Here is a 27,197-nt window from a genome sequence, read left to right as displayed (position 1 = left end):
ATGATGATTATGTTGCTAGTTAGCGAAAGACATGGGGAAAATCGCCCTACGGGGTCAAATTCCTAAATATACCTTTCAAGGGAATAAAGCATTATCCTTTGCTTTAGGCTACCAGAGGCTAGCCTCTTGTCCCTGTCCTTTTGGTTTTAAAAGAGTTGAAAATTGGCCTCTTTAACATCTGCCTGGACTCCAAGGAATAAAAGTGAATATTTATGCAATAACTAGAAAGTGCATTGCTTGGAAATTCCAAACAAATGTCTCTTGTTACACTCTTTCCAAGCTTGTCCTGAACCCTGCTGTCTGTGGTGGGACGGGAGAGGCTGAGCTTTTGCTGCATGTTGTGTGTGTCCTGAGCTGGCACTGATAACTGTGTTCGTTTTGCATGCAGGGGTTCTCTATCTCCAGTACGGGGATGAAACCAAGCAGCTCAGGATGCCGAATGAAATCACAAGTGCAGACACAATCCGTGCTCTCTTCGTAAGTGCCTTTCCCCAGCAGCTCACCATGAAGATGCTAGAGTCTCCCAGTGTCGCCATTTACATCAAAGATGAAAGCAGAAATGTCTATTATGAACTCAATGATGTAAGGTAGGTAGTTACATCGTGTGTGTGTGTGTGTGTGTGTGTGTGTGTGTGTCCAACCTACTACATTTCGCATTGTTACAGTCTGTACTGATCCTAATCTCTCCGTGTCTCCATGAACAAAGCACAGCTATTACCCTGATTGGCAGGCTTATCTTACCCCCAGGTGTGGATTCACGATCTGCTTCTCTGCAATCCATTTATAAGGTCTGGTTTACAAAGATGAGGACAGGCTTCTTCCACGTAGATCCTTGCCTATTACATCTGAAACGAATGTAAGAAATAATCCAGTCTGCCGAGAAGAGTTAGGGAACCTGTGGCCCAGAAGATGGTAGAGGGACTTGATCAACACCATAAGGCCATGCTCGTGACTGGAACTTTCCCACTCCTTCTCAAGTGTTCTTTCCCTCACAGAGGCTGTGAACATTTTAGGTCATGATCCCACTGGGCCATTATTTACACCAACAGATAAGAGTCGAAGCAAGGGACCCTATGCCGTTGTCCACGAGAAAAAAGGCTGAGAAACATTCCCCCTTTCCATGTTTTTCTTAAATAGTTGGCTTTACCAAAGAATCTCACTTCTCGAGTGGGTTTTCTCCACAGCCCCCAGGAGAATGTCCTCTCAAATGAGGCTAAGTAGACTCAAGCTGTGGCAGGTGGCTCAAAAATAAAATCATCTGTATCTACTCTGGTGGCGTTGTGTCCAGAACAGAAGGAACCCATCTGATATCTCCCAGCCACCCAGCCTGACAAACCAGACTTAGGTCAGCACAAAAAAGCAGTTGCTTACTGTAGCTTCTAGACATTTTAGAACTTAAAAAAATTACTTAGTGACTAATTCAGCTCTTTCATTTTATGGGGCCAGAAACTCAGATATTTAAAAGTTAAAGGGCTCATTCAAGATCACACAGCCAGTTCATGTCCAAGCCCAGCCTCAGGCCTGACCGTCCACATCCTTGGTGAAGAGTTGTTTTTTATTCCCTCAGAATGTTCCCTGCCCAACTGACCTGGTCCAAACTTGGATTTTTGGGTTCCTTCCCCATGGGGAGAACGGGGTGCCCTGTGTCTTCATTATGAAATTAATCAGAACCACTTCTCACAAAAATATGCCTTCTAGAGCATACTAAGTGTAAACTGATAAATATCTAACAATGATCACAGATGACACATTTAGGCGTGTGCCAAGGTATATGAGTAACTTAGGGCTTTCAAAGTTTGACACATGCCCTAACTGGCGGGAGCTACATCTGTTGGCCGGCCTTGCTGCTTTTAAAAAAACATGTTTAAATATTCATGGGCATCAGAAAATTCATGTTTGTTTTTTGAAATAAATTATTAATCAGCCTGTCACCAAAAAAAATGGAATTTATAGAGCATGATATTAAACATGGAGTGATCGCATTATCTCTCAAGAGCATGTTTGTGGTCAAGCAATGCCATGCATTGTTTTTCCACGGACTTACCATTTTCCAGCAATCTTCTTGAATTCCCATGTTGTGCAGTCGGAGGACTGGAAGGAAATGGTAATAATAAATCTGTATGAAACTACATGAAGCCACTTTTCATTACGGAGCTCTAGCCTGATGAGGTGATTAGAAACAATTGGACCCCGCTGTCTTGCAGGCATTTTAACTTTTATTTATTTACTTTTTTCATGCAAGCATTTTTAAACTGCAACGACTCATGATTTTCTAGAGACTTTCCCAAACCTCAGAGTGCTGCTGCTAGGGCTTCCTTTACACATTCTTCCAGAATGTTGCAAGGAAGTCTCAGAAAAAGAGATGAGAGGGAGGTCAAAGAGAAAGAGGTCCCCCCAAATTTCAAACTGAGATGCTCCTCCTTGATGCAAAGTCAGTTGATAAAATAGATTAAAATAGTGCTTGAGAGAAGAAGGGAGCTTTTCTTTAAACATTAATAATATTCAGTTAATATGTTTACATTTGTGAAAGTGATTTTAAGCTCATTTAAAATGTTTAGCTGGTAGCGCGCCCGGGTGGCTCAAGTGGTTGAGTGTCTGGCTCCGGCCCAGGTCATGATTTCACAATTTGTGAGTTTGAGCCTTATGTCAGGCTCTGTGCTGACAGCTCAGAGCCTGGAGCCTGCTTTGGATTTTGTGTCTCCCTCTCTCTCTGCCCCTCCCCTGCTCACATTCTGTCTCTCTTTGTCTCTCAAATATGAATAAACAATTAAAAAATTTTTTTTAATGTTTAACTGGAAAGTCATTGATACATAACTTTGTCTATAATTTTACTTTTCAGTATTTTGATTTCCCTATAAAATGGATCTTAAAATATTTTAAGTGGATAAAGTGTTTTTATTTGGTGCTGAGTATAATGTTTACGCTAAGTGCTCATATGTAGGTCTTTTCGAAAGAATTACTTTCTCGCTTTGCTTACATGCATAAAATGCCTCAATTGTGTTTTATTTGAGTGGAAGAATAAATTCTCACCATCGGCATTATATAGAGTCTTCCCCTCCCCCACAAAACCTACCATGTAGATTGTAACAAAAGACAATGGCTTTAATCTTCTGAGCCCAGAGACAAATTTCCTTTCACATCCAGTATTTTTGCAGTGAGAGCATATCTGTTAAACGTTTACCTATTTCGTCATTGTGTTGGTTTCTTCGTATTTTCCTTAGGAAAATGCTATAGAGCGTTCAGGTTGAAACTCCGTGTTGTAAATGTTGCCATGGTAAATGTAATCGGGGCCTTTACTGTCGGTTCATCTTGGATGAGCATGTTTCTAAATTAATCATAAGCCAACCTCATGCTTTGTAAATACCTTTAGAATCACACTAAGTTTTTTTCACAGCTCAAGTAAGTAAGGTTTTCATATCATCACTTGTGACTCCCCCCACCAGCCACAGGTGGGTCCTTTAGTGAATTCCTGTGTCCTCACCTTCTGTGAGCTCTTGCCTTCACATTAACGTAACCCCTCTCACACCAGCTTGTAACAAGCTCCTTGAAGGCTGGGGCAACCGTGCAAGCTTGGGCTAGTCGTTGCTTCAAAGCAATTACTGACATACTTAAAGGAGGGAAGCAAGACTAGTCCAAGAATCCTCCACTTCATTTGAAGCAAAACATAACCCAGTAATCCCGGAGATTGCGATCAGCCCACAAAGCGTGTGGCTGCACCTGGAGGAAAAGAATGCGTCTTCCTGCACACATTTCCCTGAGCTCGGTGCGCGGCTTTGGAGGCACTCAGTATAGACGGCGCTGAAAGTGCCCTGGGTGGCCCTTCTGCTGATCAAAGTTGAATGTGGAGGGAGAAAGACTTCGTAGATGTTCATATGCTCTTAAATAATTTTAAGGTAGGGCTCTGAGCGAGATGTGGGACTTCTGTCCTTTGCTGCGGAATGACACCAGTGCTGTATACGCTGGGCTCAGAAAGAGAAACAGACCAGTGGAAGACTTTATCCGCTGCTATTCCTTCTAAACACCCAGCACGTCCAGTAAGTCAACTTGTATGTAGAAAAGTCTGCTTACAACTCACTGTGGAATTTAATAAAAGGCGGGGGGGGGGGCATTGGAAAGATACTAGTTTTGATCTTGGTGGTACTTTTTTTTTTCTGGACTGCAAATACATTTTATTTTCCTTGCTGAAAGTGTTTGAAGGGAAAACCATTTTCATTTGTGTGCATTCATGAGATAAGCAGAAAACCAGGTGTTTGGGCAAAGTAAACTATTAAATATTTAAATATTAACCAAATCTCTTTGAACGTATTGTAAGTATTGGAGCTTTATTGTCTCTTCAAGTGTTAGCTTTCCTTGCTCAAATCTTGAAAGAGAGTCCGTGAACCGGTATTTGTGGGTAGAGGACTCCAGGGAAAGACTAATACCTTCCTGAAGAACAAACACAGGGAAGAAAAGCCAAAGTCACTTTTCTCCTTTTCCTTATTTATTGTCGCCTGTTTTGTGGTGAAAGAACGTTCTGTCTGGTTGGTTGTAGACCACAGCTCGAGTGTCTGTTCGTGTCGTTTACCTGATTCTTCAGGGCAGGCAAAGGAAATGGCCAAAATAAGGCTCCTTTCATCTGCGATAGTTATTGATGTTTTTGATTCCAGGAACATTCAGGACAGATCACTCCTCAAAGTCTACAATAAGGACCCCGCGCATGCGTTCAATCACACACCGAAAACTGTGAACGGAGACATGAGGGTAAGTTTTCTTATTCTATTTTTAATTTTATTCAGCAGGTCAAACCAGCCCACTCATTCTCTGGCATGGTCTCCTGGTGGCAATCACACCCCACCACCAGATTCTAAAGGTTCTCAACACTCCTCTTGTCTGATGACTCATTATTTGCTCCTTGGTAAAGAAATCAGATTTCCTGGACATTCTGGGGCAATGGGATTGATAGAGGGCCTGACACATCCTCATTCATCTCTAAGCGTGGAGTTTAGTTGTGTCCTCACTTCAGGGGGATCCTGAGAATCTTTGCCTGAAAGTACCTGTGGTCTATATACAATTAACTTATTCAGAGGATCTCTCGCTCTCTTTCCTACAATGAAAACTAACAAAACAACAACAAAAAACCCAATGTACAATTTCATGTAGAATCTATTATTCCAAGCATTCTACCTAAGTTATTCACCTTCGAATTCAAGACCTTTTGCTGGTTTACTGTATTAAATATTATCAGACCTTATCTGAGTCATGTTGAAGACATAGTCCAAAAATCTGCACAATTTGGGAGCTAAAGCTCTCTAGATGTAGATCATCTCAGAAGATTATCCAGACATTCAAAGCACACGGGGATTTTTGAAGCAAAAAGCACTGGGAAACAGAAAGGACACATTTTAAAATCACATTAATGCAGGTTCGCTAAAAAAGGGATTGAGTTTCTAACAATAGTGCTACATTCCCCTCCTGCTATATCTCCTCTCCACTGCACACACAGATTTAGAAGATGCGGCACCATTCTGTAGCATCTTTTCTAAGGATTAGCATGTTGCTGGATGCTTTAGTTTAACTAGAAGCAAAGTAAATGCCAAAGAGGCCCAGGCACTGTCTTTCCCAGCATCATGGTTGCATTCTGTCTCCGCTTCCAGAAGGCATGTATCGGTTTGCTATTGCTGCTGTAACAAATAAATCAAAGTTTAGTGGCTTAACATGACACAGATTTATTCTCTTAAAGTTTTAGAGGTCAGAAATCTAACATGGGCTCAGTGGACTATAAACTCAAAGAGTCATCAGCAGAATGTAAAGAAGACATCAAAAGGCTGTCCCTTCTGGAAACTCTAGAGAGAATGTTTCCATTTTTTCTGGTTTCTAGAGGTCACACACATTTCTGTGGCTTGTAGACCCCTTTCTCCACCTTCAGACTCAGCCACATAGCATCTCTGTGACCTTGCTTCCATCAGCACATCTCTAATCCTCCCTCTTCCACTTTTAAGGACATTTGTGATTACATTGAGCCCACCCAATGCTCCAAAATAATCTCCTTATTTTAAGGTGGCTGAGTAGCAACCTCAGTCCCTCATTCATGTGTAGTCAGAGGTTCAGTGGACCATTGTTCTGTGTCCCCAAAGGGTGTGTGAGTTTCGGACCTCTTGGCCTCTCGGTCCTATAGAAAGTGCTGGAAAAATTTCTAGAGAATCCTGGACTACATATGTGTGATGACATTGTGGGATGAGAGGCCACCCTTTGGGAGGAAAAGGCTTCTTACATCCTCGGCTGCTTTTCTTATGTCAGAAATGATGCACAATTTGAAGTGAAGGCTGTGTTGCTACTTCAGAAAATCTAGGATTTTGAGGCTTATTTTTAGCTGGTTACACTTTCAGTGTAAACCAGCACCACGTGAAGACAGACTGAGTCATGCTGATCATGAAACATTGTCTGAGTGTTACAGTACCGTCGCTTGTTATTATTTCATTATTCTTTCTCACTGACATTCTTAAGTGTCTTTGTTCCCTTGGATATCCTTATTTTGTTTTTAATATGGCTGACCTTCAAACTGGACTTTCATGGTGCTCAGAGTTCTGTTTCTGTTACGTGGAGCTCACACGGGCCCCCAGAATCGCCTCTGAAAATCTTGTTTATGACTGGGGAGGACACCTGTTTTAACTCTTAAGCAGATGTGATACCTACATAACGACCAGCAGTGAGCACATAGAGACTCAAATATCAACCATATGGATGAAGCCTGTTAGAATTCAGAACGTTGGCTCTGGGTTTCAGTAAAGTTGTTCTGCTTTTACTTCTAGATGAGACCCTAGTGATCTTTCTGTGTTGCCCACAGCCTCTTTTTACACAGTGGTGTGTGTGTGTGTGTGTGTGCACGCACGCGCGTGCACTCGTGAGGAAATCAACTGTTATCCCCAGATGACAAGACAGCAAATGTCCACCATCCAACTCACAGACATGCTTTTAGGTTTCCATGAAGACGACTCAGAAATGAGAAACAGAACGTGGTTTTAAGACCTACGAGGTGTGATCATGCCTGCAGTTTGTAACTTGGCCCCGATTCGCAGATTCCAGAAGCTAACAGACATGGGATCCCTTCAGCCTCACCTTTTGGCTGTGGAGGTTGGAATTCTCTCTCCTTCCTCCACGAGTGTGGCCGCTTTACCATTAAAGGAAAGGAGGCTTTGCTGAGCCCGGCCTGAAGCCCAGCTGCATTACCCCGTCACTTACGGTAAAGAACAGAAACAGAACAGAGCAGGGATCAATTGTTGTAGACTAAACCAAGCTGCGTGGTGGGTTTCAGGGTGCTGCATCCTTCTGTATGTTTGCAATGTGAGCATGGCCGTGAAGGAATTTGATGATAACTACTCACATGAGCCAGTTACACAGCCCTGCGCCTGATGTCATCTGCCTTCCACCACCAGCTTCCAGATGCAGCCCGGGACAGCCCACCCAGCTGCCCACTCATTACCAGCAAACATGCATGTCAGCAGAAACATTGGTTGGATCGAGCAGAGGCGCAAAAACAGCAACACCAGAGGTTGGCAGTGGCCCCTGAGACCGTCCTGAAACAGACTTTATGATCTTACCTGTGAATCCCAAGAAAACGTGAGGCTCTGAATCCACAACAGTCCATTCACGAGGGCAGTTTTATGTTGGCAGTGGTGTGACTCAGGAAGCACGTTAGACTAAAGTATTAACTTGGCGGTTGTGGGCCCCAGAGCATGCACAGAATATATGCCTGGTGGGGAAAACATGTGTCTAGTTTTTCATTTAGCATCTAGCTGAGCACTTCTGAGGCTCGTCCGTGGAAGGAGACTTGTAGTTTTCTGCTGGAACTGAGCACACCCAGCTCCTGATTCTTTACACGTGGGTGCAAAGCACCCTCATCTAATTTAATCACATGGCTTTTTTTTCGTTACAAAATTAGATAGTCGCTTTGAAATTTCGTTCCCAAGGGATTGAGCTCACCATATGGAAGAGGCCCTCTTGCAAAAACGATGCATGAACTCACAAGGCTTGTGATTCACAAATGTACTACTCAAAGATGAGCCATTCCATCCTGTGGCTCTCAGAGGGTCCCAGGGACTCCCTATTCACGAAACCCAGTGGCATTTTCGCAGTCTGGGGACTTTTCTGTCTTCTCAAGCACTTTAAGATGACTTCATGAGATTTTCTGCTCCCTACTTTCGGTTCTTCCCCTCCTATATGTCTTTAATTTTTACTTATATGTGACAGCTCCCAGGTTTGCAATTAGAATTCACTCCCTAGAATTGGTCCTACATCTTAAATTATTTCCTAATACCAATATCCGTTACTGCCTCCCAGACCTCTTTTATTTCAGCTCCGTATTTGACACCTACCAACAGTCTCCTTAGAAACTTTGGTTTCCATTACACTGCCATTTCTGAATCCCCTACTTATATTCATACACATCCCAGCCTGCTTCATTAACTACCCCTTCCTTCTGCCCCTGAATGGTCTTCATTGTGCTCAGGCAGACTTCACTACTGTGTGTGGTGTGTGTGTATGTGGTGTGTATGTGTGTGTGTGTGTGTGTGTGTGTGAGTTTGCTTTTTTTTTTTTTAACCTGTACCTTTTCACTTCTGGTTTTTATCTCAACTGCTCACTTGACCATTACCTCATTGTGGCTGACCCTTGAAACTATAAGCCTAACTCTGCCATTTCTCTGGACTTCAAGAGCCCCATGTTCAACTGCCAAGTGACTGTCTCCATGTGTCTCCATTGTGTTCTGTTGAAAAAACAAAAAATTCCAATTTTTTCTCCTAAGTCCTTTTCCTGCTTTCATGGTAGGATGACTGTGAAGGGGTGTGTGTGTGTGTTGAGGGGTGGGGAAGTTGAGTCATCAGTGATTCTTTAATCGCCTGACCCCTGTTTCTCAACACATCCCTGGCCGCCAGAGCTCATGCAGGTCACTCGACAAGGCCTCTTACGGATGACCTTTCTACCATTGCCTACACCACTGCTCTCCCAACAGCTAACTTTTTTGAGCATTCACTACACATTCTTACGGGTGATCTCATTTCATCCCCAGCACAACATTTTGAGGCAGGTATTGGGTTAAGCCTTCATATTCGTAGCTCAGAAAGCAGTCATGTAGGTATGTTAAGAAATTTGCCCAAGTACACACAAGAGTGGCAGAGCTGAGATTCGAACCCAGGTAGGTGGCCTCCAGATCCCCAGCTCTTGGCAACATGCCTCTGCTGCTTCAAGTCTAGCGTTCAGTACTGTCTTAGCAATCAGTCATGCAACAGCCTTTAGCCAGGCTTCCGACTCTTCTCACCCCAGTCTAACCACCACTCCCCAAGCCATCCCGCTAAGCCCACCTTCCCACTGTGCGAAGAATAGCACAGGCCAGTGGGGCACCCCAATGCCCAAACAGAGACGCCTTGCAGTTCTTACTCCGGGTGTGTGAAGTGGCCTCTCCTTCTCACATGTCTGCCTTTCAAAATTCCATCTGTCTGGCATACTACAGAACAATTGCCCGACTCCTTCTATAAAATTTGGCCTGAGAAAAGGGTCGGCAGGAACACTGTCCTGTTTCCTGGGTCATGTCTATACCACAACCACCAAATGCCTGTGTGCACCATGTTAGAATCCTGATCAGAACAACCAATTCTGAAAAAACATCTTTGAAACTCTTTGGGAAGTCCGAACATGTGTCAGAAATTAGGTGATGTTAGGGGATAACTGCTAATTCTTGCTTGCTGGTTATGTTTTTAAAAATGAGTCACACTAAGTGTTTACAAGCTAAATGGTATAACGAATGGGACTTGCTGAAAAATGTTACAGCAGGGTAAACCCAAAAAGTGGACGTAGGTGAAACCAAATTGGTGAACTGCTGAAAAATGTCAAAGATGGATGATAAGAGTTCACTGTATTATTTTCTCTACTGATTTTGAGTGGTTGAAAATTTCCGTGTTAATTTTATGTGGAAACATAAAAAAACTTGTTTTTAGAGGCCAAACAAAAGACCACCTACTAGATGAAGCTTTCCCTAGTGCTCTGTCAGAATTTATCTTTTCCTTTTGGGGCACCCTGCACGTTGTCTTTGTGTTATAATCATTCATTTATTTTTTATATGTAATAGCTAATTTTTTTAAAGTTTATTTGAGAGAAGGAGAAAGAACATGTGCAGGGGACTGGGATTAGAATGAGAGAGAAAGAGAATCCCAAGAAATCTCTGCACTGTCAGCACAGAGCCCAACGTGAGGCTTGAACTCACCAACTGTGAGCTTATGACCTGAGCTGAAACCAAGAGTCAGATCCTTAACCGACTGAGCCACCCAGGCGCCCTGTGGTGTTCTAATCATTTAGATGCATGTTCATCTTAGTCCGCCAAACTGTAAATTCTCCAAAGGCGCAAACCGTCTCGTGTTCATCTCTGTATCCCTCAGAAGTCAGCCATGGCATCCTACCCATGGTGAGTGTAAACATGGAATGCATTGAGTACTACCACGGTAGTGTTGTATGTGCTGTATTATTCATTTTCTGCCATTAACGAGAACCCACTGTAAAAATATCTCTCTGTTCTCATCTCCAGAAATAGTTGGGCTCCTCCTGGTTTATTTTTGTCATATGGACACTTTGAATCTTGAAAGTGATCATTTTCCCTCTTTGTGTTGCTACTCTAAAGCTTGGAATTAAATTTGTGGCCCGCCCACAACAAGCTTACAGGCGTTTGCAGCGTGTGTTTTGTGTGTTGGCTTCGTTCCTGGCCTCTCTTTTTTAATTTTTCTATTTTTATCTTTTCGTCATCTGCTCCACTTTGACTTTTTTTGGGGCAAAACTGTAATGATTTATGTGAGTTCTATTCCTTTGTGGAATCAGGCAGGATATAAGAAGTATTCATTCTATACCGTTGTTTTTTTCGATGTAAGATAAGAGAGCTTTTTGTGTCTATACAGTAGGCAGTGTGTTAAATACTTTACATACTGTCTAGTCAGTAGCTCGGCAAAGTGGGTATACTGTCTCCATCTTTACAGATGATACAGCTGAGGCCGGGAGTCTTTCCCAGGCCCATGCAGCTGGAAAATGTCAGACATCGCATTTGAACCCAGTTCCTGCTGACTCTCTGTATTCAGCTCTAGCCTCCCTTCCCTGATATTTCTATTCAAGTTTTATAAGTTTTTTAAATGTTTTATTTATTTCTGAGGGAGAGAGAGAGAGAGAGAGAGAGAGAGTGTGTGTGTGTGTGTGTGTGTGTGAGCAGGGGAGGGTCAGAGAGAGAGGGAGACACAGAATCTGAAGCAGGCTCCAGGCTCTGAGTTAGCTGTCAGCACAGAGCCCAGCGCAGGGCTCAAACCCATAAACCATGAGATCATGACCTGAGCCCAAGTCGGACACTTAACCGACTGAGCCACCCAGGCGCCCCTAGTTTTATAAGTTTTGAAATGATACCCTGATGACATTTTAGAACACATAAAATATCGTTTCTTACTATTTGTTTCACTTCTGAACTCTACTATGCATCTATTTTACATCTTTTTATATTTAACTTTGCTCCATTTTGTTCTCTTTTGACCAAGCTAAAGTGGTACTCTCCACCCTCACCCCCACTCCCATGCCCCCCAAAAAAATTAAAGAAGAAGCATATGTCATTTAGTATGTATGTCTGAAGTGGCCATGGCTTAAAGCTCTTTCTTCCATGGGGTAGTGCTCTGGCTGACAAGAGGAAGGTGTCGGAAGGGAGGAAGTAATCCTGTAGAAATGGAAGAGAAAAGAACCCCATAGAAATGGAAGTTTCCGGGATGCCTGGGTGGCTCAGGTTGGTTGAACGTCCAGCTTTGGCTCAGGTCATAATCTCACTGCTCATGAGTTGTCAGCTCGGAGCCTGCTTGGGATTCTCTGTCCCCCTCTCCCTTTGCCCCGCCCCTGCTTGCACGCTCTCTCTCGAAAATAAATACTTAAAAAAAGAAAGAAATGGAAGTTTCCAGAAATACTCATAGCTAACCTTCTTTCGTCATTCAAGGTCCCCCTCCTTGACCCACCACCACCAGCAGTGGTTATTAGTGCCGAACATTCATGATCTACTGACTCGGTGCTGGGTGCTGCACCCAGCATGGCGCTCGTATTCATTCTCGTCAGATTTTCAAAACAACCCAGTGTGAAGGGAATCCTCGTTATCCCCTGTTTCAGATGTGGAAGCCGAAGGTCAGAGAGGTTAGAGAATTTACTCAGAGCCACACAGCTCTTCACTGGTAGAATTGGATTTGGAGCCAGGCAGGCCAACTCTAGAACTGGCCTTCTTACTCACTCCAGTGGTTACAGCTGTCCTTCCCCACTCTGATCTCTTCCTCACCGGTGTCCGTGTGCCACCTGTGTTTGAAGACCTAACTCAAAACCCACTATTTTTAACATGACGTCCCTGCCCCCTCCCTTCTCCAAGCCTGTCTCTCCACAGAGCCTCACCTGTCCACCCCCTTCCCTCTTCTCCTGCCCGCCATGGACACACCTGAAGTTCCTTTCTAAACCCTAAGCTCCGATAAGGGTGAAGTTCTCCTCTAGTTCATCTTCATGCTCCCTGGGTTTCCCTCCAACAATGTCCTGCTCTGAGGAAATTCTCATTAACTGCCTGGATGCAAAAGGGGTTCACTCCAGCACTCTTTCTACCACAGACTTTCTGTGAATGCCCTATTTGCTAAGATCAGTACAATGATTGGTAAATATAAATATGAACGTTTGTAACGCATTCCCTTGCTTATCTTAGTGGTAGGTAGTTCCTGAGCAAGATGAGAAATAAGAATATCTGTCTGTCCTAACAAATTCTCCCATCCTGTCAATAAAACTTTACAGCAGTTAGTAACCCTAACTTTTTTTTAATGTTATTTATTTTTGAGAAAGACAGAGAGAGAGAGACAGAGTGCAAACAGGGGAGGGGCAGAGAGAGAGAGGGAGGGAGACACAGAATCAGAAGCAGACTCCAGGCTCTGAGCTGTCAGCACAGGGCCCAACGCGGGGCTCCATCTTATGAACCATGAGATCATGACCTGAGCCGAAGTCAGACGCTCAACCGACTGAGCCACCCAGGAGCCCCAATAACCCTAACATTTAAGATAAGACTAACACTTGAGAACTCAGAAGTGGACCCAAAAGTATACAGCCAACTGATCTTTGACAAAGCAGGAAAGAATATCCAATGGAAAAAAGACAGCCTTTTTAACAGATGGTGTTGGGAGAACTGGACAGCAACATGCAGAAGAATGAAACTAGATCATTTTCTCACACCGTGCACAAAAATAAACTCAAAATGGATAAAGGACCTGAACGTGAGACAGGAAACCATCAACACCCTAGAGGAGAAAGCAGGAAACAACCTCCTTGACCTCCACCGCAGCAACTTCTTACTTGACACATCCCCAAAAGCAAGGGAATCAAGAGCAAAAATAAACTGTTGGGACCTCATCAAGATTAAAAGCTTCTGCACAGCCAAGGAAACAACCCAGAAAATTAATAGGCAACCAACAGAATGGGAAAAGATAGTTGCAAATGACATATCAGATAAAGGGTTAATATCCAGAATCTATAAGGAACTCACCAAGCTACACGCCCAAAAAACAAACAACCCAGTGAAGAAATGGGCAGAAGACATGAACAGACACTTCTCCAAAGAGGACATCCAGATGGCCAACAGACACATGAAACGATGCTCAGCATCCCTCCTCATCTGGGAAATACAAATCAAAACCACACTGAGATACCACCTCACGCCAGTCAGGGTGGCTAAAATGAGCACATCAGAGAACTCTAGATGCTGGCGAGGATGTGGAGAAACGGGCACCCTCCTCCACTGTTGGTGGGAATGTAAACTGGTACAGCCCCTCTGGAAAACAGTGTGGCAGTTCCTCAGGAAACTAACAATAGAACTCCCCTAGGACCCAGCAATAGCACTGCTAGGAATTTCCCCAAGGGATACAGAAATGCTGAGGCATAGGAGCACATGTACCCCAATGTTCATAGCAGCACTCTCCACAATAGCTAAAACATGGAAAGAGCCTAAGTGTCCATCCACAGATGAATGGATCAAGAAGATGTGGTTTATCTATACCATGGAATACTACATGGCAATGAGAAAGAATGAAATCTGGCCATGTGTAGCAACATGGATGGACCTTGAGGGTGTTATGCTGAGCGAAATAAGTCAGGCAGAGAAGGACAAATATCATATGTTTGCACGTATAAGAGGATTAGGAGGAACTTGACGGAGGAACAAGGGGGAGAAGAAGGGTGGAAATGGTGGGGGAAAGGGAGAGAGGCAAACCATGAGAGACTCTTGAATGCTGACAAAAACTGAGGACTGATGGATGTGGGGGGGAGGGGGGGATGGGCATGGAGGAGGGCACTTTGGGGATGAGCACTGAGTGTTATGTGGAAACTAATTTGACAATAAACTATTTGTAAAAAAAAAAAAAAAAGATAAGACTAACACATTTGTTGGATTGAGCTAAATGATTGTCAGAAAACCACACATATTTTCTCTTTTTAAAAGTTTTATTTTCAGGAGTTAAATTCACCTGTTGTAGAAAGTACACTAATCTCTGGATACCCAATACAACAGATCTTGTTTTGCTGTGACTTAATTCAGTAGGACAAATCTTGCGTGTAGATTGAGGTGTTAGAATTCCCAATACCTCCCAACTGACAAAGTAGGATGATGATTTCAGACCAGTTCACTTACCCCCAAGGTTCACTGGTCACTCACCCAACCGTTATGCGTCACACCCCTCCTCTGACTCTGGCTCTTGTGCGAGATTCTGAAGATATAATTGTGAGCAAGTATTGTGACTGCCCTCCCAAATCTTCGAATCTCGCAGAAGATCCAAAGCCAATGATAATCAACAGGTCAATAATCAGTTGCGATACAGACATCTGTACATTTTCACATCAGTTCCAGGCTCCGTGAGATCCTTGCCTCCGTTCTATTATTTGCTCGAGTTAACACAATGGAACTCACTTGAGTGATGCATCTAATTATGCCCCTTTTATGTCACGCTTTTCTGACCGGCAGAAAGATGTTTGTGTTACAGTTGGTAAGGAGTTCCTCTTATTGAAATGGTTACGGGGGCAAACACATTTGAATCCAGGGGCTATCCAGAACAGGGTAGAGATTTTCTTCCTCCCTAGCTGCTGCCAGTTATGCTTTATTTTATTTTCTAAGAAGCAAGAAAGGGTAATATATGCACATCTGATATACAGCTTCCAAGCGATACAAATCTCATCTTTCCTGCTGTGTGGCTGCTTGCTTTTCCTTGCGCTTTTTTTTTTTTTGTCATTGAGAGGTTATGACAACACGAGCCATATTGTATTTATAAACATCACGTGTTTCCTTGATATGGCTTGCAGTTTCTGCCAGACGGAACACATGGAAGAAACATTTCTCGTTAGCTCAGCATTGGTTTTAGTTATGCTGATTTCCGGGACAGGAAAAATGCCTTCCTACTCAGATTTAACTTTCATAGAGTAGAAACAAAACCTCTGAATGTCCGTGAAATGGTTTTAACAAGGGTGGATACTGCTCCTTTAAACCACATATTTTGACTAAAAGCTTCCTTCTGTAAAAAAAAAAAAAAAAAAAAAAAAAAAAAAAACCCAAGCCTTGCATTTAGTCACCATAAAGGCAGAGCAGGAAGCATTCGAGAGATGGGTTTCAAGGTCTCTGCAAGTCTAGAAAGTTTCTTCTAGAAGAGAAAGGTTCACGGAAGATGTAAGGTAAGAACTGTACCTTTATAAAGAAATGCCATTGTCAGAATTATTTTTGTCAGGCTGTGTGACCTTTGCCTCCAACTGAGGTAGATCTTCTGTATTTGAGCTCAATTCCATGAAGAATTGAAATTCCAGGTTTTTAATTTTCACTTTTGACAAACTGCTGAAAGGGAAACTTCTTATTTATTGGCAATAGTCTGTTTTTTAAAAATCCATTTAAATGACATGTGGGTGCCTTCCGTCTCTAAATCTTATGATCCAGTTTCTGCTTAACCTTATCACTTAAAAAGCATTGAAGGTGTCAACCTTATCTGCTAGTGTAGATCTCATCAAGGTATGTGTTTTGTGACCATTTTCATGAAGATGTCGACTTGCGTTTCGTTTCTGAGATGAATGTAGAAGATTTGAAGATGTGATAGTGTGGGAGGGAGACCTTAGTCTGTGTCCTTCAGCATTCTAGGGAAAATGATTTGGTGGGTTTTTTTCCTTGTGAAAAACACTTTAAATTTTAAATTAAAAATAGCTCTCGTATCTCGGTTTTGACTTTTTTAAAAGAAATAGCCCTGTAAGCTTTACGAGTAACACTTAAAACTTCTAAGGTTTTATATAACAGACATAATCCTGTTAATGTCAGGTTTATTGATTGCCTGAAAAAAAGTCTTTGGCAGAAACTATATTTACTTGACATAGCTGTTTTGTCTTATTCATGTAAGAGTTAAGTCACAATGTTTTGCATTTTTAAAAAAGGCATTCAATAGGGCAATTAAATTAAATTGTCAATTAGTCTGTTTCCCTTTAGAGGTTCATGCGTGCATGGATCTGCTTATCCATATCCTTCTGGTTATCTTTACCTCATTTTCGAGAGGAATTAATAAGCATGAAAAGTTGTTATCGAGTGTGGTCTAAGTAATATATATTATTTCATTTAATCACCAGAATAACTCGATTTCATAGGTACAGTTATACCCATTTTTAGATTGGAAAAATTTAGGCCAAGAGACTAAATAACAAGATCACACACAAGTAAGTAGAGAGGCTGAAGTTCAAACCCAGGCTGACTGTCTCCTTAGTAGGTGAGAGCTCTAAGTCTGAAGTCAGATACAAACAACTTAACTTGAAAGTAATGACAAACAAGCAATGCTTATGTGGCTCAGGATAGATTATTTAGTACAGTTTTGGAGGGGTTTTTTTGGTTTGTTTGTTGAGGTCTGTAGCATCCAAAACCTACTATCAGACTGGTTGTTTTGCTGGAGACTTGGTTACAACTTACTCTGAGGGAAACGAGAACGGTAAACAGTAGACAGCGTGGGGATAGTTTTAGACAGACCACCCTTTCCCCTTTGCTCTTTCCTTCTTTGCTCCATGTGCTGTGCCACTCGGAAATGGTTTTCATGGCCCCGGAGCAGAGAGCTTATTCGTGAGCCTGATCTGGAAGTGAGAAAGTGTCTTTGAATGGAGAACTGCCTACATGCTGGGCTCCGCAGTCTGTCAGGCTCCTGGCAGAGCGGCTGGGGGAGGACAGGGAGAATGCTGAAGGCGGAGGGTTCTAGAATCAGGGCAGCCCGCCGAGCCGCCTCGGGGCCAGGGACTGCTGCTCCCCTCACCCCCTCCTGGAGACCGAAGCATCCACCCCAGCCACAAAAAAATCCTGGTGATTTGTGATGCGAAGTCATCATTGCCAACAGCGTCAACAGGGGATGCAGCTGTTCTCCCTGCACTTGGACTTCGGGACCGAGACAGCTCGCTTCCAGCCCTGTTTCTGCAGGAAATCCGGGGCTGCCTGAGCAGCCACCTCAACTGCAAGTCGATTGGAGCAGGACCTTCCCCTAGCAGGTACTGGGGTTATTCCCAGAGAATCCTGTGTCAGTGCTGGAGAGTTCGGGAGAGGTTTGCACCACACCCTCCGCCCTTTGATATCCAAACCGCATCCCTTTCCTTGGCTCCTGTAAATACAGATGTTAGCGGAAATTGCCTTTGACTGGGAGCATATGTCCTGGTTTTCAGGTTGTAACCCGTGCACCTACATGCTGTTTTCTTCCCGGGGGTTGCTTTTCCAGCTTCGTTGTGGGTCCCCATCAGGGTAGCCCAGACCGTAGAAAATTGTTTCCTACCACGTCTGCACAGGATCCCCTCCGTCCACGATCTTACCCGATAGAGGGCTTCCAGGTGACCATTCTTTCCTGTACACTTTTTCTAAAATGTCTCAGGTATGTGTTGCTTTTATTTAAATTTGTGTGTGGTGTGGTGGGGGCGGGGAATGCATGTTAGTTTTTTACAGAGAAAAAAATATTTTTAAGGTACATCCATATCGACTGTTCGCAAGCCATTTCCTCCTTGCCCTGCTTCTCTTCCCATCAGGCTGGTGATGATCCCTTTGGCTCACTTGTCATTTGTAGGAGCAATACTCTGTCTGCTTCCGTAGATTTGGGACAGAAGAGATACCTGGCCTAGTAGTTGGTACCACTTCAAGCAACGGGCCTGACTTATTGGGAATCCTAGGGTTTCGGAGGTGGAGAAACGGTCCTGTGCATCAGCTTTTAGACTCCATTCACCTGTCAGTGGGACTCAGGGGCCAGCGTGGTTACAATGACTTGGGGTGACAAGATCGCAAAATAAGGCACAAATATAGGCCTGGAGCCCAAGCCACCTATCCCTCAGGCTAGCCCTTTGTCCATCCCCAGGGCTTCCCTGCTTTTGCTCTGGTCCCTCTGGGTCTCACTTGATTGATTTGGGAAAGTGCCTTCTACCTTGACTTCTCATAGCCAGCCATTGTTGTAGTTGAATATAGCCAGGCCTCACCTACCATCCAGAGCAGCACATGTTTAGAATGGGGCCAGAGCTCATTAATTGGAAATGTATGGGCCTGGACCAAAAATAAATGGATTTTGAGCTAACCAGATTGAGATGATCCAATATTTTTATTGAAGGAGAATAAGCCATCAAGTCATCTGAGAAACAGCAGCTGCTTCAAATTATGGGACGCTTTGAATGAAACAATACATACTGGCTTAAAAGGGTTGTGTAGTATTATAACCTTATTCTCAAACGTCAGCCTCTCTGCTAAGGAAAATGGCTCCTACCCTAACTCTGTTTGAAACGTTAATGTATTTCCACTTGGACGGCTTTCAAGGTTGTTTTTCACTTGGAACCAGTGATTTTAGGTGGCACCTAGAAAAACAGGTTTTGAAATTTTAACAACTGTATGTTTTAATGAGTATTAGAGAGAGAAGTAGCACAGAGAGTTGAGAGTTAATGAATATTTTTCCTTCACCACAACTAAGGGAAAAAAAGTCAATTTAAAATTGACTTGGGGCACCTGGGTGGCTCAGTCGGTTAAGCGTCTGACTGTCGATCTCAGCTCAGGTCTTGATCTCAGGGTTGTGAGTCTAAGCCCCGCATTGGGCTCCATCCTGGGTGTGAAGCCTCCTTAAATCAGTCAGTCAATAAGTCAATCAATAATAACATTGACTTAAAGAAAATTATTAAATGGGTAGTAGCACAGTTGGCATGAGAAAGTGGCCAAAATGGTGACCGTGTCTTATTGTTGAGTGAAGTGTAAAAACCGAGGCTTTGAGACCAAGGGGAGTCGGGGGTTTGTGAAGACCCAGTAAAATGTCATTAAAGATTATATGGTTGAAAAAATGAACCGTTTTGATGTCAGAATCAAAACTAATTCCTGTTTAAGAGTTCTCAAGAACTCTAGCACCTTGTCATTTGGCACCAAAAAAAAAAAAAGCTGTTCATTAAATCATTTTTGTGCAGCTTTCTTGATTTGAGGCTCTCCAGTGAGAAGGTGCGAATATCCAGTGTACCACTAAAGCCAGAGGCACGCCTTCTCATGGCTCAGGCGGCACTAACTCACTCCATATTCCCGAAATACAGAAAACAGGGTTCTCTTGGTTGATCGACACATGCACTCGGTTTCTTTCTTTTTATTTTTTCGTTTCCTGTGAAATCAAAGTCCATGCTTTCCCCTGTTCTGAGTTACTCTTTGAACCTGTACCTTTTCATTTGCTCCTGAAATCACAGGAAGAGCAGTCAAACACAAACCCAAACAGCAATAAGAAATCGTAATGATGTCCATGATGAGGTTATTCCTAAATAGCAGGGACCTGCTTAAACTTCAATGCATGTTTTTCATAAAGCAAGCCTCCAGAACATTAGGTATCACAGTCAGGGTGCAATGGCTTCATCTGGGATGAGCATCCAGAATCGTGCTTTGCCCTGACTCCCCAGAAGGAAGGCGACCGAGAGAGCATTCTGTACACGGTGGACTCCTTGTAGGAGGGACTGGGAGAACATTCTGGATACATATCTACAAAGTGGATACCATTTTTGCTTGCTTTTAAAAGCAAAGCTAAAAATACATTTCCTAGCAGCTGTGTAACTGCAAAACAAAAAAAAAAAAAAATCTGCTTCACTGCAGTGCAAATCACTTACTAGATATCTCCAGGGTTCCGATCTGAATGCTTCAGAAATTTGCTTTAGATTTTATTGTATATATTTAGACCAAGGAGCCTATTAGCTTGCGATCTGGGTGAACCTCCGCATTCTCATGAAAATGAGAAATGTGCCACTCCGGGCAAACCTAAGGCTATAATTATGTTAATCTGGCCATTTTAAGATTGAAATATGTTGTTTTAAAATGTTTCTGTATTTTTATTATTCGTAACAATGATCCGAAGAAATTCAGTGAAATGCTAATAAGTTCTTGCTTAGTGTCACTTTGTGACTAGAGCATAAAAACGACTCAGATGGGCTCTTCTGAGGTTTTTATTTTTGACAGAGAATTCCCATGCATAGATATATAGTCTATCTTAATAATATAAAAACCACCCAAACCTTTCTGTGTATTTCATATGTAGATGCAGTGAACATATGTGAAAGGCCATCTCGACATGTAAGTTCCATGACAGCATTTTTACACTTGCATTAAATCACCACGCTTTGCAATAAACAAACAAATAAATTACCACAGTTCACGAAAGAAAAGAAAAGAAAGAAAGAAAGAAAGAGAAAGAGAAGAGAAAAAGGAAAGAGCACCAAAAACTATCTTCTGGGCAAGATAAATGTTTTTCTATCAAGGACTAACCTAAAGCACACAGATCCCTGTTTTTAATATAAATGTGGGACAAGACTAAAATCGACAATATAGTTGACATTCTGAAAGCATCCGAAAACTTGTGTCTAGCTCATTGGTTCATCCTTGCCCTCACCAACGAAAACTATTATTCTGGCCTCAGGCGAGATTCATTCCCAAAGAGAGGTTCTCTCAGGTGGCCAGATGGGAAGGAAAAGGAAAGGGGAAAGAGTCAACGCGGAGATGTGGGTAATGGCCCATCTCACAGTTTTTTTAAACACCTGATGTTTGAATCTCTCTCAGTATGAAGTTGATTGGAAATCCTTTATCGAGCCTGATCCGGCTTCAGAGTCGCCAATTAATTCAGGAATGGGAATGAGGAAAAGCACTTTCTTGACTATGAGTCCATCATGTATAACTGGACTTTTTTCTCAAGGGTCTTTGGAATAGAATACAGCATGGCGCTCTCCCTTTCAGAGTCGCCATTCATTCTTTCTTTCTGTGAGCTCGTGTATCTCAACAGGAGAGTGTGTCATTCTCATCATGCTCCTATGAATATATTAAAGTGAATATTATCCATTCTATTCATTTTGCTCTCATTTGAGTGAGCCCATGAATGCTTGTGGGCGATTTTAATAATAACCCATGCAGTTCACGCTTCTCTGCGTGCAAGTCATACAAGAATAATTCAGCTCACTTGATGTTCACAGAACTAGGAGGTGTTCCTGAAGCAACTGAGCAGCAAAACGAGAGGCTCAGAAAAGTTCAGTGGCAAGGCCACAGTCATGGTGGCGATTGCACAAACGAGGAGATAGTCAGGAGGAGAAACGGAGTGTTTTCATTCAGCATCCAGTACTCATTCCGCTACAACCTACCTTCCTTGGGCGTCATGGTGGGGAGGAGTACTGATGGAAGAGGATGATTAGACCCTTAAATTTTTGGTTTGTTTGTTTGGGGAACTAATTTGTAGACTGCAGCCTATTGAAGGAAAAGCTGAGGCTGAGGGTCATCAGAATGAAGCCAGTGTCTCACTGTGCCAATTATAAGAAACTCCCTTTGTCTGTTTATTCACCCGTCTTCCTGTCCCCTCTGGGAGAAACTTTGTCCCTATGTTGTTTTTGAAGTGAGTTGAAGGCTCTGGCTGCTGGTCATGAACTTTGAAAGGCTCTATAGATTACAGAGCATTTTCTTCACCTGTCTTGCCTCCTGTGTGACAGAGGATTCTTTTCTTTCAGGGACAGTGGTTTTGTGTGTGTGCCGCGGGGGGGGGGAGTTGTGGCAGTGGGGACAACTAGACCATGTCCACCCCCTCACCCGATATGGAAACTTTGTTGTATGGACTATGACTTCCTTTTTTTAAATTGTTTTTAATGTTTATTTATTTTGAAGGAGAGAGAGACAGAGACAGAGCATGAGCGGGGGAGGGACAGAGAGAGAAGGAGACACAGAACCCAAAGCAGGTTCCAGGCTCTGAACTGTCAGCACAGAGCCCAACGCAGGGCTCAAACCCACGAACTGTGAGATCATGACCTCAGCCAAAGTCGGACACTTAACCGACTGAGCCACACAGGTACCCTGGACCGTGACTTCTTTACATGGAGTCGCTGAGCTGGTAGCTCTCTGTTTCTCATGAGCTACACAGATGTGGGAACGCAGGGCTTCGTTCGCATGTAGGAATGCCCACGGTCCGGCAGTTCTTGGGACACAGGGAAGCAGATCCCGTCTCGGAGGAGGCTTCTGGCCGTGTTGGAATCTAGTGGGAAGTGGTGACTGGCTAACCTCCCCCAGCTGTCGAACAGGGCAAGGCCAGGCAGGGCGTGGGCGGAGAAGCTTGCCAAGCCCAGCCTTGGGGTATGCGCGACTCCCAAACTGGTTGTCTTTCAGGCTGTTATTTATCCAAATAAGGAGAAGTAGTGGGTTGGCTGACCATCTCAGATTTCCGGCCATGTCCACTGGCTTGCTGGCTGACTTGACGTGATATTTGAACTGAAAACCCAAAGGTATTCCTTTGAAATAGAGCCCTCTTATGGGGCCCGTGGAAATCCTGGGGTCATCACTCGGAAGGCAGTTTTTCCCCACATTTGTAGATAACGGTAATATGGTCTGATCTCTGTTACTGTTCTCTTGTGTCTCCTCTAAGATCTGATAGAGATGACTTCGTTCAGGTATTTCTGAACCCGATTTTACATGGTGAGAATATTGATCTTACTGATCCCTGAACCACTGCCTTCCTTTGAAGAATATTCAGAGAAGATCCAGCCTCCATACTGATTTCTTAACGCTCGAGTATAAGATTTTTCTGGCACTTCATAGATCCTGGCCCTGTTATTTGACTTTGGGTAAGACACTTGAAGTCCCTGGGCCCCAGTTCCTCATCTGATGGGAATCTACTGGGAATTCAATGAGCTGATTTTGGAAAGCATTGGTAAATAGGAAGTCTTCAAAAATATTAGTTTCCTTGCCATTGTTCCATTTTCTCCTGGCAGATTTAAAGTATTTATTTATAGAGAAATTGTAAGTAATTAATATTGTCGCCGAAAGTCTAATAAGGTCAGCTTTCTGAGTTAGGATTTAACCAAACCCACAGTAGAATGGAGATTTTGTTGGGAGCTCCTCACTCCCCTCTACTCCCTAGAGCAGTGGTTCTTGAAGAACATTCCATGGACCAGCAGCTTAGCATCACCTGGGGACTTGTTAGAAATGCAAATTCTCAGGCCCAACCCTTGACCTACTATCTCAGGCACTCTGGAATTGGGGCCCATTTATGTGCTTTAGTTTAGCAAGTGATCCAGGTGATTGCAATATATGCTAAAATTGGAGAACCATTTGTTGTTTGGGTCAGAGGTCTACCTGTTCCTCTCACGCAGTGCGCAGTTCACCACCTCTCATCTCTAATCACGCCTTCCTTCCTGCCTGGAATACCCAAGAAAACAACCTCTTTCTTTCTCTTCTACTGAAGTCTTGCTTATAAATTATGGATTCATTTAATCTCACCTCTTCAGAGAAGCGTTCCTCAGCTATCCCAGCTAGAAGAATCTTACTCTCCTGTAGATTCTGAGAGTATTTGTGTCTTGCACTCAGTAAACGCTAGCCAGAGTTATTCTTGCTTGGTCTTATTTTGAATATTCATGTATGTACCTCCTTATCCGTACTAGAATGTAAGCTCTTAAAAGGTAAGAAGTGTGTCTTCAAGATACTTCTGCCCCCTCCTCAGTCCTAACCCTGGGCTTTGTGTACAGAGTGGCTACTTAGTAAATATTTCATGGAGACACAGAATGTGATCCTGTAGAGGTAGTCTGGATTAGACTTCTGGTTGATGGGTAATGAACCTGATGTTAGCATCTGGTTCCGAAGGCAGGTTCCAACATGCTGCAGTGACTGTTGGAAGACACCCTGAGTGGGGACATCCAGGACCACCGGCTTGGTCCAGACTAGCAGCTGTTTTTTGCCACAGACTCCAGTGAAACCCAAGGAAAACAGACACATTTTCAAAGATATATTCATTTACTTTACAAACCTGGATCCTTTTAAATTCTCTCATAACTAATGAGACCTGGGAAATTTATGAGCCGATATTATGATACAACAAATGGCATTTCTTTTCAGTCTTACAGGAGAGGATTTTCTCAGCTCACATGCTCGGTACACCTGGGATACCCACGGAATTTCTTTTGGGTTTGAAAGCTGCTTTGGCTATTGCTAAAGAGAAAGTTGTTTGCTAAAGAGAAGAGTGATTGGCTCTTCTGAGACCACAGAGAATTGGCACAAGGGATGTTTTGATCTGGATCTCCCATTGTTGTTGTTGTTTTTCATGTTTATTTTAAGGGAAAATTGAACTTGGTGGATTTGTGAATTGTTGTCCTTCAGTGTTATCCTCTGGGGCTCCTTCCCTCACGTGATCCTTGCTGCTTTTGATACATTTGCTAATATCGTTCAGCCGAAGGTCAAAATAATGACAGAACTAAAAAATTGTACATCAGAAGCCTCTTGTTTTAATTTATTTTTGTGTTTTTATTTATTTTTAAAATTTAAATCCGAGGTAGTTAACATATAATGTAGTAATGATTTCAGGAGTAGAATTTAGTGATTCATCACTTACATACAACACCCAGGGCTCATCCTAACAAGTGCCCTTCTTAATGCCCATCACCCATTTAGCCCATCCCCCACCCACCCACCTCCACGCCAGCAACCCTCAGTTTGTTCTCTATATTCAAGAGTCTCTTATGGTTTGCCTCCCTTTCTGTTGTTATCTTACTTTTCCTTCCCCTCTCCTAGGTTCATCTATTTTGTTTCTTAAATTCCACATAGGAGCGAAATCATATGAAATTGTCTTTCTCTGACTGACTTATTTCACTTAGCATAATACACTGTATTTCCATCCACGTTGTTGCAAATGGCAAGATTCCGTTCTTTTTGAACGCCGAGTAATATTCCATCGTGGAGCTATATCATGTCCTCTTTATCCATTCACCAGTTGATGGACATTTGGGCTCTTTCCATAATTTGGCTATTGTTGATAGTGCTGCTATAAATGTTGGGGTGCATGTACTTCGAATCAGCGTCTTTGTATCCTTTGGATAAATGCCTACTCGTGCAATTGCTGGGTCATAGGGTAGTTCTATTTTTGATCTTTTGAGGAACCTCCATACTGTTTTGCAAAGTGGCTGCACCAGTTTGCATTCCCACCAGCAGTGCAAAAGGGTTCCCCTTTCTCCACATCCTCTCCAACATCTGTTGTTTCCTGAGTAGTTCATTTTAGCCCTTCTGACTGGTGTGAGGTGGTATCTCATTGCGGTTTTGTGTAAAATTCCCCTTTAAACTGGTTCCGCCAGCATAACTCTCCTTATTCCTTGGTAGTAGAGTCACCACATGCTTTGCTTTGGTTGATATGAAAACAGAGCAGAATACGGGCAGTGGGCTGATGCCATTAGAAGGGCCATGATTGTAACCCGGGTCCACGGGGGCCATTGAAGAAAAGTTGCGGGCAAAGAGGGAGATGTGCAGAGGGACGAGGAGTGGACCTGAGGGCGTACACGTACCAGGGAACACTCGGTGTTCAGACACTGGGACTGCTAAGACACTGCCACAGGGGTCCTGGGGTGTGACACATCAGTGACAGACCAAGAACAGAAGACCATGTGTTTCCCAACTTGCCATCTACCACCCATCAATTTGTTCACACACCATTTTTTCCCAACTGAGAAATACCTATCCTTAAGCTACATCTATGAGCATAAAATTCTATACAGATTGTCATCAGTTTGTTGAGATGCAGTGAGAATGTGTCATATCATCAAACTGAGATTTTTTTTCAAAAATTCTTACATTGAGGGGCACCTGGGTGGCTCAGTCGGTTGAGCATCCGACTCGTGATTTCGGCCCCGGTCATGGTCTCGTGGTCATGAGTTTGAGCCCCACATAGGCTCTGTGCTTGCAGTGAGGAGCCTGCTTGGGATTCTCTCTCTCCCTCTCTCTCTCTCTCTCTCTGCCCCGCCCTACTTGTGCTTGTGCTCTCTCTCAAAATAAATAAACTTAAAAAATGACAAATTGTTAAAAATGTTTAATAAAAATGTTCTTACATTGCTGGGACCAACCTCAAGCTATACAGTGTTGTATCAGATTTTTTCACTTACAATGTAATCAACTTGGTCAGTTTTCCTAATGAAAGTTTAGAAGGGCAGAGCATAAAGTGACAAAGTAGTAACCCTTTTTCAGGGACTCATACACTTCTGAGAGATGTGGTCCCAGGAATGTCGCTCAGTATTGGGATTGGAGTCATCGAGGTGAGGAAAGTTAATCAAATGAGACGTAGACATTTTAACTCATAAGTAATGTGGCATCTGTGACTACATCACGTGTACATCACAGGTTTACATATATATGACTAGTGATGTAGTGATATCTATGTAGTGATAATCAGTGATACAGAATATAGAAGTACGTGTATGTAAGTGTAATGTACATAAACATATACTAACATACATGTAACTAATTTTGAGGAAAGCAGATAAAACCCAATAGTAATCAAGAGGGTGTCTGGATAATTAGACCCAAAGCCCCCTGAGATGTCTATTATTTTTTTCCTGTGCTGTGAAAATCTGGATCAGAGAGTGAAGCAGATGAGGTACGTCTCAAACCAGGTTTGCCACGCTGCACGCTGAAGTTCAGAGCTCAAGCAGATAAATGTTGAGTAGTCCCTGCAGGGAAGGCCTTCGGGATGCAGTGTCTTAGAGGACATGTAGTTTCCCACTTAACTTGTGAAGGAAGCAGGGACATGGCCTGAAGATGGCCATTCTTGCTGCTTCACGACTTTGTCACTGTGCAGAGATGGGTGAGGTCCATAACTCCTAACACTCCTTTTCCTAACCTATCACATGAGGATAGGAATATCAGATCTATTGTG

At 43.1% G+C, this 27,197-nt stretch overlaps 1 protein-coding gene across 14 annotated transcripts in view; it reads left to right on the top strand.

The window, feature by feature from the left end:
- The window catches only part of KIAA1217 (KIAA1217 ortholog), a 300,278-nt gene that overhangs the window by 199,635 nt on the left and 73,446 nt on the right, over window positions 1-27,197 (top strand). For 11 of the 14 annotated variants that reach the window (XM_039233023.1, XM_039233021.1, XM_039233031.1 and 8 more), the window contains 2 exons: window positions 389-587; window positions 4,647-4,740. In XM_039233023.1, coding sequence (XP_039088954.1) covers window positions 389-587; window positions 4,647-4,740 — 293 coding nt within the window. Of the gene's footprint in view, window positions 1-388; window positions 588-3,791; window positions 3,894-3,919; window positions 4,035-4,646; window positions 4,741-15,662; window positions 15,718-27,197 lie in introns of those variants that run through there. The other 3 variants (XM_039233028.1, XM_039233027.1, XM_039233030.1) reach the window with 3 other exon arrangements.

Source organism: Hyaena hyaena, unplaced genomic scaffold, assembly GCF_003009895.1.
Source record: "Hyaena hyaena isolate Hyena2069 unplaced genomic scaffold, ASM300989v1 scaffold_72, whole genome shotgun sequence".
NCBI classification, from domain to species: domain Eukaryota; kingdom Metazoa; phylum Chordata; class Mammalia; order Carnivora; family Hyaenidae; genus Hyaena; species Hyaena hyaena.
This window is presented reverse-complemented; position numbering and strand designations above follow the sequence as displayed.